We start from the raw sequence: 12,643 nt of genomic DNA on the forward strand, positions 1-12,643 counted from the left end.
TTTTCTTCTGAGCAAGCTTCACACCCATTCTCCAAACACAACTCTTCCCTCCACCACCTTCAACATCTCTATCATAAAAAATGCACCATCGCCTTATTTTTACGAACTGTCATATCATCGACAAAACCACTGTGCCTATTTCCACTAACCGCCTTATTACTTCACTTTGAAGTGCTAACCGTAAAATAACCATGGACTTCACCACACCGAAACGATCATCAAAACACCTATAACCACCAACGCCGACCACGACGGGAACCTCATGTCAAAACCTTCATAACTCCCTCTCACAACATTAACAACAACAAACACTCGATAACAGAAAAATGACGCACCACCATCGCACTAAGAACTACCTTGATTTCTATTTTGATACACTATCATCTCCGAAAGGTGAGAGAGAGTGAGAAGTAAGAGGTTTTACAGGAGAGCAAAAAGAAAGTTCCTTCTTCTACATTTTTTGAAACGAAAATGAGAAATGTAAGAAATCGAGATAAAGGTACTTCTTTTCTTCCCTTTGTTTTTGCAACGCGTCAGCTGATGATTCACGATTATGGAAATTTTGAAAACACTCAGGGCGCTGCATCCTCACATAGCTGCTAGGTTTATTTGTTTTTTTTTCTTTCTTAGTTTTAATATTTTTTATTATTTTTGTGTTATATTATTATATTAGGTTTTTTATGGGCTTTGGGCTCATGATTGGTTTTGTGTTACCATTAACACCCTTGCCCAACCATTTGCACCCCTTCTATTTCTTTCTTTTTTTAAAATTAATTTTCATTATTTATTTTTTTCTTTTCTTGAATATTTAATTATCCAATAAGATTGTTAATTGATTAAATCATTTTTTTAATTAGTTGAATTTTTTAGTTTAATTAATTATTTTTATTTTGGTAAATGATATGTTTGATTATTTGTTTAGTTAATTTCATTATCTATAATCATTTAATTAGATAATATCTACCCATGTTCATATCGCGCATGTAAATAATCTTAGTAACATTTCACTATCATTTCAAAGCAAAGACAACTTCAAATTAATCTCAAACATTTCACAAATCATTTTCAAGCTAATATGAGTCAAACCTCGATCAAATATCGAATGAATTTTCTTAAATCAAATGCAATGTTAAAACATTTTTCTAAATAATTATGAAAGAAGAGGATTATTGGAATCTAGCATTCCAGTAGAACCCTCGAATGATCGGTCCTGAGACATGCATCTTGGGTTAGCCATTCATTATTTCTTTCGCTCCTAAAATACTTAATTAACTTGGACAAAAAAGGGTCGTTGGGATCTAGCATTTCGACGTAACCCTTGAATAATTGATTATGAGACACATGTCTTGTTCTTATCAAGCGTTCATTGTCCATCAAACAATTTTCTTAAATAATTCAAATGAAAAAGGACCGTTGGAATCTAGCATTCTGGTAGAATCTTAAATGTTTGATCTCAAGGGTTATGTATCATTTTCATCAAACATTCGTCATTCACCTATAAAATACATTCAACCAATCAAACTCTTTTTTTCACCATCGTGCAATCTCAAAAAATCTTCTAAAAAACAAAAGACATTTTGTCTCAAGATGATGCAAATCAATGATTCATCCACAATCATTGAGTTGAGATAAGTGATATTTTCCCGTGAATGTTGATACATAGAAATCCATTCAATGTGATGCAAATGCTTACTCCTCACTTGTTTTGGATAAAATAATATTTTCAGTCGATTGATACAAGATAGCTTTCGCTAAAACCAATCAATAAACAAACATTTTTTACCCAGAACTACATATGTCTTGAGTTCTCTATTGCACCCAGAGATACGTAAGAGCGAGACCCACAATCTCGTCAGGCACAATAATAAAAAACTTTTTGCAACCCTTTTTTTCCCTTTTCATTTTTAATCAGTAGAAGTAAATAATTAACATAAGCTAACATTCAATCGCAAGTTAAACAAAAAGGTTCCAGTTGAGTACAATAGACATGAGGGATACTAATACATTCCCCTTTCATAATCGAATCCCAAACCCAAATATGGTTGCGACGACCATATTCTTTTCCAAAGGTTTTATCGATATTTTTCTATTCCTTCATTTGAATAAATAAAGTTTGAGGACGACTCAGTTTGAACATTTTTTCCGTGAGCATGTGATTGCGCTTCGCGAAGCATCGTATTTTTCAAGGTATGACATAATGCATATTCCATAAATTGCACGATTTTCTGGCCAAATTAGATATGAAAACCAAATTAGATAAATGGCAAAGAACATAAAAAACATATCAAAGACAACACCAGTAACATTACCACCATTACAAAGAACATCATTCCATGAATTCAGGATATAAGAAGTAGGGTCATGCTTTAAATGGATTCTTCGCAGTTATGTAAATGTGTTCCTGAGATACACAAACATAACCATAATCAGATAAGATAAATATGAATTTTAAGAATCTATAAAAACACACAAAAATCAGAATAAAAAACAGAATGTGTGCAACAAAACAGATACTACTACGGAAAACACATTTCACAGCGGTTGGAAAAAGGATATCATCACGGTTGACCAACCGTTATGAGGTAAGGTGTGGTTGAAAGTATGATGTTTTCCACCACGGACTTGTGACCATTATGATAAACTAGGTAGCGCTATATATATATATATATATATATATATATATATATATATATATATATATATATATATATATATATAATATATATATATATATATATATATATATATATATATATATATTATATATATATATATATATATATATATATATATATATATATATATAACCAAGTGATTGTATGGTGTCTAATTAATTGGCACACAACTTATTACAACAGTTATTGTGAATAATCATGGTAAAATATTTTGTTTTTTAAATTTAATTTAATTTTTCCATATATTACAAACTTGTATTATCAAAGGCAGAAATATTATTTACAAAGAAATATGTATATACCATTGCCATATATTACAAACATCAAGTTAAGCCAAAATAATATATTTACAAACATCAAAATCAAAGTCATACATTAGCACCATTTTCAAGTAGCGCATTGAAATAAAAGCCTAACATTTACGGATGTCGTTTAAGTCATTGAGGGAGAAAAAGGTATCCTTTCGTTAAACGTCTACAAAAAAATGAAGAAAATTGAATATCAAATGATTTGAAATATAATAGAAAACTTAAGTTAAAAACATGTTATTGTAAACATTTCATGACATAATATATATCTGATTCCAAGAATCAATAATGTCCATAGAGACAATGTTTAACATGTATTTTATTACATAATACTCACACTCATATACCTCTGCTTGTCTCATAATCTACAAGTTTAAACATTTCATGAATATATAACCACACATATATATATATATATATATATATATATATATATATATATATATATATATATATATATATATATATATATATATATATGAATGAATATCACAAGTAATCCACTTACCTTGGGCGTACAAAATGTGAGTTTTTTCTAGAATTATTCATAATATAGTGTCACTCCACAATCCTGTATATTGAAAATGATTTAAAAATATTTCACGCTAAACTAATTACAAAGTAAAAGAAAATATTATCAAGATTCTCATAAACATAAAGTTAACTAGTAATGATTTGTTTCATCTTAGGTTCAAGTGGATGGTGTAAGGCACACAGTGTAGTTACCATATTTGTCCGAAGAGATATGATGATCAACTGAAAATGTTTACTGAATGAACACAAGAATATATAATTAGTATTTGGTTAAACATGGAAACTAACTATATATAATAGAAAAACCACAATTTTAAAATTACTCACTCATGGATAAATGGTGTTAAGTAATCGGCTTGTTTTCCATCTAATCGTGATGTTATGTATTATTTCATCTTTTTTGCATAATTCTTTATAAATCGAATATCAACTGGATCCAAGAATCCATAAATATATGATTTATTTAATTCTACATAAACACAGTTAATGTACCTAAATGGTTAAACAAAATTCAAAAAATAAGTGAAGAATTCAAAAAGTAAGTATTTGATGAATGCACAAAATCATAATGAGATATTCAATTTTATATACTTACGTGCACAAAACTTGTAGTAACCTTATGTCCAACCACTGATTTTCAATGACCATATCCTTTATATCTTTAGGATCGACATAGAAACACTCTAACTTTCGATCATGTTCTAGCTCCAGAGGAGTTAGTTATGTCATGTCGATAAGGTGGCATAATATTTTGGTATATGATTGTTTATAAAGGAGCCAATAACTCGTTATGGATCTCATTATCGATAGGGCGGCTGAACAACTTCTTTTTGTGCTTGCACCATATACAACAGTTCTTTCAGGCAATTGATCATCATCATCATCTGCATATGTACATTGTGGGAAGGTTTCAATGATTTTCTATATTTCAAATATCAATATAATATATATCATATATTTCATATATCAACACATGAAAGAGTAAAAAAAACACAATAACACAAAATATAATATATATCATATATTTCACATATCATAATATTCTCACATACCACATATAACTTTTCCATGTCTTTCCTGCGACTTTCCCCCTCTGCCGCTAACGCGTCTTGAAAATATTTCTTTTGACTCTCCAACTTCCTCTGAAGTTATTCAATCGTTTCTTTTTGCACTTTTCCAGAGTGTTTTTAGATGTATCAAACCACACTCTTAGGCCGATGCCATCTCCAACACCACATGCACACCCACCATGCTCCTTTGTTCCGATTGCTTCTACTAATATATCATGTCGTGGTTTTGGAACAAAAGAACCTTCACGGGGCGACATAACTAACAAATCATACACAACATGATAAGATATACACTATTAATTACCAAATTAATTTAAATAACACATAACACACGCACAACAAATCCAACTTACAATTTTCTCATCGAATAATCTTGAGGCATCTGAAATGTAGTCTCCATTTTATATTTGTCAAGCCATCTTCTACTTGTCATGTCATGATGGTAGAGATGGGTTGAGATCATGACTCATGGTGTCCTTATCTCCTAGTTGTTGTCTTTTTTTCAGCAACCATTATTTTATCAAGTTTCATGTATCCTCCACGAGACAATCCATAGGGGTATTTGTTTTTTTGCCTTGTTCAGCTGTCCTACTTCACTTTTAACTTGTTTTAAACATAGGAAAAATATTAAATCGCATGGTTGTATCTATAAAGCATAAGCATAAAATTATCAGAAAATACAATTCGTACTAACCAGGAAATCCTCAGAACTAAGAGACTTCACAAACTTTTTCCAAACCTTTTTGTCAAGAAAATTACATCTCACCCACGAAATCTCAAGTTTAGGCTTAGGTTTCCTAATGTAGTCACATGTGAGTTGTGACTTAAAGCCCCTCCAACACGTACCAGCATAAGTAATCCATATTTTTTTCAACTTAGAATCATCGGAAAAAACAATGCCAACTACACAGTTACATCAATAAGTATGTATTAGTAATTATATAAAGTAATTTTGAATCGATTAAAATTAAAATTAACACCTTAACGTGTATCCATATGATGTCTTTCACCTTCGTTGATACATCTTTCCAATCATTTATCAATATACTAACTTTGGTATGTCCAAGGAACACAACATAACTCTTAAAAACAGAAGTATGAGGACCATCAAGTATCGTATAAACGTCACTAAGCTCGATCAAATATTTGACACCCGATTTGTGGGCTTTTGCTAATTGTTCCATCATTATAGCACCTCTTTGTTTTTTCTTCTTCTGTTTTTCGCCTATAGATTGAAAATCATTTGTACAAGTTTCATTTATATAAGTAGTTTCATCACTACTAGATGAAGAAGAGTCCATATATCAAGACATAAAACAATCAACATCAAGACACAAACATAAAGATCAACCATACAATGACATCAACAATAATGGCATCATCAACACAACAACATCAACAACAGCAATGGTATCATCAACACAAGAAATCATAAACACAATGGTATATCAACAACAATGACATTATCAACAACAATGGCATCATCAATATAATGACATTAACAACAACAAATACATAAATAATAATGGCATCATTAACACAATGGTATCAACAACAATGGTATCATCAATACAATGACATCAACAACAACAAATACATAAACAACAATGACATCATCAATATAATGACATCAACAACAAATGCATCATCAACAACAATGACATCAACAACAAGAAATACATAAACAACAATGGCATTATCAATACAATGGCATCATCAATACACTGGCATCAATAACAACAATGACATCATCAATACAAGGCATCATCAAGACAATGACATATCAGCAAGAATGGCATCATCCACAATAATGGTAACATCAACACAATGGCATTAACAACAACAAATACACAAATAACAATAACATTATCAACACAATGATATCATCAACACAATGGCATTATCAACAACAATGGCGTCATCAACACAATGACATCAACAACAATGGCATTAACAACAACAAATACACAAACAACAATAACATTATCAACACAATGATATCATCAACACAATGGCATTATCAACAACAATGGCATCATCAACACAATGACATCAACAACAATGGCATATCAACAACAATGGCATTATTGACAATAATGATATCATCAATACATTGACATCAACAACATAAACACAAACGCAATGGAAAATGAATTTCACTGTAGATGCATGGGGAAAAATATTTACGTATCAGAAACATGATAAATAAGTTTAAAAAAATTATCAGAATCTTTGTCTTCCTCCTCGACAGTACGTAAGCTTAGAACAACGAAGTTGGTGTCGTCTTCCACCTCGACGGTACATAAGCCTAGAATGGCGAAGTTGGATGAAGTTGTTGGTTGAAAATGGTGTTATTTTGTTAGGGTTGAAAATGATGTTGTTTCGTTAGGATTGAAAATTGTGTTGTTTTGTTACGGTTGAAAATGACATTGTTTCGTCAAGATTGACAATGGCATTATTTCGCTAATAGAAATGAACAAATGCAACTGAAGAGACAAGCTAGCTAGCTGTGTTTCATTTAAGTGAGTAAGTCATTCCACCACGATTGTTTAATATAACATATTTTATATATGGCTAACTTAATGTAATTTTATAAATAAAAAACATCAGATTTTAAGCATTTAAAAATTAAAAAATAAAAGAAAAATATATCACAACGGTTAGTTTAAAAAACTATGGTGATATATGATTTACGCTAATGTAATTATATAAAAAAGTGTCATGTTTTAAGTGTTTAAAAATTGAAAAAAATATCATAACGGTTAGTGTAAATAATTGTAGTGATATAACTTTCATTTTTTTAATCTAAAAATATATAAAAATGAAAAGACGCAACTAAAAATAATGAAGAAATCACGAATTTGTTGGCACTGAGAATCGAATCCATGAAAGGTATAAGATATCACCACAGTTGTTCTAAACAACCGTGGTAATAATTTTACAATTTTTAATTAAAAAATTAAAAAATTATTCTGAGTCAAAATATTCTGGCCTTATAGAAGTGGAAATGGAAATTATTGATCTTGTTGAAAAAGAGAAGGATGTTAAAGACGACTCGATTAGAGAGAGAGAGAGAGAGAGAGAGAGAGAGAGAGAGAGAGAGAGAGAGAGAGAGAGAGAGAGAGAGAGAGAGAGAGAGAGAGACTTATGTGTGTGTGTGTGTGAGAGAGAGAGAGAGAGAGAGAGACTTACATGATCTAAAATGGTGGCGCCGTCGCGGTGGTCCAGCGGCAGCAAGATGGAACGACGTTGTTGTGTTGATTTCAATTGAAGAGAGAACAAGAGAACTTTATGAAACTCTAGACATTACACACGTGAGAATGAAACAAATGGAGAGTGATATGTGTTTTGATATTTCTCTTTTGGGCCAAGTTCCATGATTCACCCGTCCAACCCATATTACAATAATTACTAAACTATTGGGTCGGCCAAATTCTGTTTTTAAATGCCCAAACCAACCATCCAAAACGGCCCACCTAAATCCATATAAACTCATTAGTCATTAACCCGATAACCCGAAAAACAAACTCACCCGAACCAAAAACACATGGGCTAATGGGTAGGGTGGTTTGGGCTGGTTTCAAAATATTTGTCCAGCCCAAATCTAAAGGTGGAAATTGTAATTATATTTGTTGTTTTCTACCATAATTTTGCATTCACATTCTTCTTATTTGTACTTTTTTCTCTTTAAAATTTCTTCATTCTCACTATGTCAATCAATTCTAGAGTTTTTACTTTTGCGCATTCACCCGCAACCTTATAACTATCCAAGCCTATCTTGAAAAAAAAACGAATTTGCACCTGAGTTTGAAGGTGAAAAGGTAAAGGAAAAAAAATATGAAGATCTCATGTATTTATCCCATCCATTTGAAACCATCTTGATTTTTCCTTCTACCCTCTTCTAATTATCATATTTATTATGAACCTTTCTCCCATTTCAATCCACGTACATCATTTTTAGAATTTAAAAATCTTAAAAACCATAGATTCTTAGATACAATTTCAAATGCTTTTTGTTTCATGCCTGCTAATGTAAATCTACCCAAGTTCACTTATATTAGACTTATGTTACGACCATGCATTCTAAAAGGTTAATTCGTATTTCAACAACGAGGTCCTCTTTCTAAAAAAGACATAAGAATTTATGACCTAATGATGCTTAATAAGAGTTAGCTAATATACAACTCCCCATATATCTTTAAATTAAAATTAAAATTACAAGCTATTTTTAATGATGATAACACGTCTTCATGAAATTGTAAAATAGAAAGATATGAATAAATATAATAGAGTAGTTAACACACTCTTATAGATAAGAAGAGTATACTCTACTTCTCGTTAGAGTATACTTCACCTACTTTAGCATTATGAAAAAACTAAGAAACAAAAACGTAAACAACACATAAAAAACATTTATCATATTTGGTATATGAATCATCTCTCTTATAAATTCAACATTTCATCCATTCGTAGGCGACGTGGAACTTAACCCACCACACTTGAGTCCAACAATATCCTCCAACAAATTCTCTGTCATTTTTGTTAATGTGTGGGAAAAAGTGGTGTAATCTTAGTATAAGAAACTTAGAGATACAAGAATATAAATTCTTTAGATTTATTGTTGTAAGAATTAACATTCCTTTGGGAATATTTACGAGGATTTAAAAACTCTTCTAAATACTAAATTTGTGTGATTCATATATTACAAGTTTGAGAGATTTAAAAAGTAATTTAGTTAAAATAAAGTTTATTCTTATAAACTTGAAAATTTTAAATATAATGAATGAGAGAGTTTTTCTATCTTCCGAATAGATTGATTTAATAAAATAAATTAAATAAACTTTATGTGTTCTCTCTTTTATTTTATTTTTGTTCATTTGAATTTGTTTATATTATTTCACAGATTAAGCTTAATTGTTATTTAAGACAATTTATTTAGTTGTTATTATTAATTGTCGCACACATTAACATCTTAAATGTGACTTATATTATTAGATTTCACATTACATAATCAATTAGAAAGATTGATTACATAAAAGTGGAAAAAAGTACAAGATTAACAAGAACACAACCATCCTAGAGACCTCAAATGAGCAAGAACAAAACTTGTTTTTATTGCTATCTAAATTCTTGAAGATAGTGAACACTAAACTAATAATGTTACATGACTAGTACATAGCATGAAATGGCTTGTAAACTCCAAGATCAGTAACAATACCAGCAACAGAACCAATTCCAGCAGCTAAAGAAATCATAAGACAAGCAACACTAAGAATGTGTAGGCAAATCCATTTTGTACTCCATTTTGGTATTCTTTTTTGAACAATGTAAATTTCAACCGGAAAATACACAGTTAGAGGCCAAAATGCAAAAGCTCCGATAAGTCCAACAACGTCATTGAAAAACGGTAGAAGCATTGATATTATAGTTGTTACGATCACAAAAAATGACCTCCAAACCAATCTAAAGAGGTTGATTTTCAACGGAGAAACAATGCCAGGGATCGGAATTTCAATTTCTTTGTTGATAAAATCGTTATCCGGGAATCTTTTAGCCGCGGTTTTCTCGACTGCTGAGTAAATAGGCTGGCAAAAAACTTGGAAGGCGCCAACAAGGTGGATAACGATTGCAGCATTGGCTATATCGAGCAACCAGAAAGGATTGTAGAAACCAAAACCAGTTAGAAGGTTTCCGGGACTCGAGTCTCCGAAAGCAGCGTATCCGAAACAGCCACATAACATGTAGAAAAATGTTGTGATTATATTGCTGATCAAAGTAGCCTGGTTCATTGTTTTCGACTCCGATGGAGGCGATTTGATCGTGTCCTATTTCACATTAATATAACAAACATTTGTGTTTGAGATTTCAATTTTAGAAACTATTAATATTCATATCATCACAAGTCTTATAATTTTTGTTAAGATTAATAAATTTACCTGAATTTCTATAAGGATTAGCGAGTAAGAGTATGCAAAGGCTATGTTACCAAGAGCTTGAAAGCTCCTCCAAATTTTTTGAGTTTGTGTGACAGTACCAACAGTTATACCAGTTAGACTTCCTTTAAAGCCTTTGTTTTCTGTAACATGTTAAATTCAAATCAAAATTAGTCCAACTAGTTTAATCAAAATAAATCAAATTGAACCGAACTAAACCAACACATATCTCTTATTCGAATTTGTTGAGAAAATATATAAAACTCGTTTCGAATAGTTTTCGAACTCAGCATGTTATAAATAATAAACACTACTTAAGTTCCATGAAAAACTAATAGAATCATTCGTACCTATAACTTTACCAACACCAAGGCCAAGACCAATTGTTGAATATGTAAAAGACATAGCAGCAGCTAAAGAAGAGAGCCACCATAACTGATCAAAGTTTGGAATTTGAGAGAAAAGTATTTGCACAATACCAAAAGAAATCATGTAAAGATTCCCATTCATATGACATGGATTTTTCCCTCCACTGCTATGAAAACAATTAGACCTTTTAATTGCCCTGTAAATGAAACTATAAATTAGTACAATTTCTTAATAACAAATGAATCAAATTTCAATTCAACTCTAAAATTGAATACTTACATCATGCTTATGGAAGCTGCTATAGTGTATCCAATGGCAACACCAAAAAGATTAACATATTGAATAATTCCACAAAGTTTGACCTTATAGCCACCAAGATATGCTCTAACAGCTTGTGTGTAAGTATAATTTCTTTTGCCGTTAAGTTGGTCACCGGTTCGATAACCAACTGATAGAAGAGTAGAAGTGTAGTAAATAATAAAAGCGAAAAGCAGCATCATTGATGGACCAGCAATCCATCCAAGTTGGGCTATAGCCCATGCCAATGACAGCACTCCGGAACCAATAACCGCTGTTATTATGTGTGCACTTGCTGTCCATTTGTTTCCTGTTTTTGTGCAACAAAACACAAGATTGAGATTCTCAATATCGTAACCTCTGAACAAAAATGTGTATGATGTCCTGGTGTCCAACATGTGTCGCAGACACAACTCGAACTAGCACAACAGCCTAACAAACTTTGTTTGATAAAATAATAAAAGTACTTAAGTTAAGAGATTAATGAAATGGATTACCAGATCGTTTTAAACGTCCATCATCATCAAAGAACTTGGAATCAGCAGTGGCAATATTGGAAACTTCAAATGACTGTTGTTGATGGTTGTTGCTGCTACCCTTTTCCATAGTCATGTTATAATTATGACCACAACACAAAAAAAAACTCAAATATAATAATACTATGAATCCAAGTTCTTATACATACACACTCTTGGCTTATTATATAGAAAGCAGTGAGAAAATGAACAAGTGTGTTGCTTGAAGTCAACAAGAGGTTCAAAGTTTCAAACTAAGGTGGAGTGGTTCTGTCGTGGTTTGAAATGAAGAGATGTGTGGGACTATAAATAAGTGGAGGAGGAACAAAAATTGTGTCGATTTTTTTTTATTCACAGGTTCAGGAGGTTTAGTTGCACTCTCTTTCATCGTATCCACAAAAATTCAATACATCAATGAAAATATGGAGGCCAAAGAGTGTTACACTATATAGAATAAAATTGAAAATGATAGTTTTATTGAGAAATAATGTTTTTAAAAAAAGTAGCACTTGTTAATAGAAAATCTAATTTGATTGAGTCATGAATAAAAATTGAGCGGCTTATTTTGAAGGTTGCAGTTCAAATTTCATCAAATGGTTGTGAGAAAAAAAAATTATTTATAGATTATATAAAAATAATTTAACTGAATTTTATTTTAAAAAAACAAAATATTGAGTTTATAATTTATGGACATATAACAAAAATAATGATTTAATAAGATTATTGTTTCATGAGTTTAATGTTTTATTTTTTTTAGATTATAGTGTTTTTTTATAAGGTAAAGTTTTGTTTTTAAAGTGGTTTAAAGTTTACAACCAATAATTATAATTTATTTATCTCAATTTTACACGCGCAAATTTTTTATTCAAATAATCCATTGTTTCAAAAAAAATTTAAAGTAACTTATTTTTAGATTAATTCTCAAACTATTCCACTTTGAAG

The 12,643-nt window shown here is 30.8% G+C and overlaps 1 protein-coding gene across 1 annotated transcript; it reads right to left on the minus strand.

Moving 5' to 3' along the window:
* Positions 1 to 9,557: 9,557 nt before the first annotated feature.
* On the minus strand, positions 9,558 to 12,117 carry LOC127092623 (amino acid permease 4). The gene is made up of 5 exons (XM_051031508.1): positions 11,684 to 12,117; positions 11,169 to 11,496; positions 10,871 to 11,085; positions 10,524 to 10,663; positions 9,558 to 10,412 (listed from the first exon to the last, which is right to left on the minus strand). The coding sequence occupies exons 1-5, from the start codon at positions 11,796 to 11,798 to the stop codon at positions 9,756 to 9,758; spliced, it is 1,455 nt and encodes a 484-aa protein (XP_050887465.1). The 5' UTR covers positions 11,799 to 12,117; the 3' UTR covers positions 9,558 to 9,755.
* Between the last annotated feature and the right edge of the window lie 526 nt (positions 12,118 to 12,643).

This window comes from Lathyrus oleraceus, chromosome 6 (assembly GCF_024323335.1).
Source record: "Lathyrus oleraceus cultivar Zhongwan6 chromosome 6, CAAS_Psat_ZW6_1.0, whole genome shotgun sequence".
NCBI lineage: Eukaryota > Viridiplantae > Streptophyta > Magnoliopsida > Fabales > Fabaceae > Lathyrus > Lathyrus oleraceus.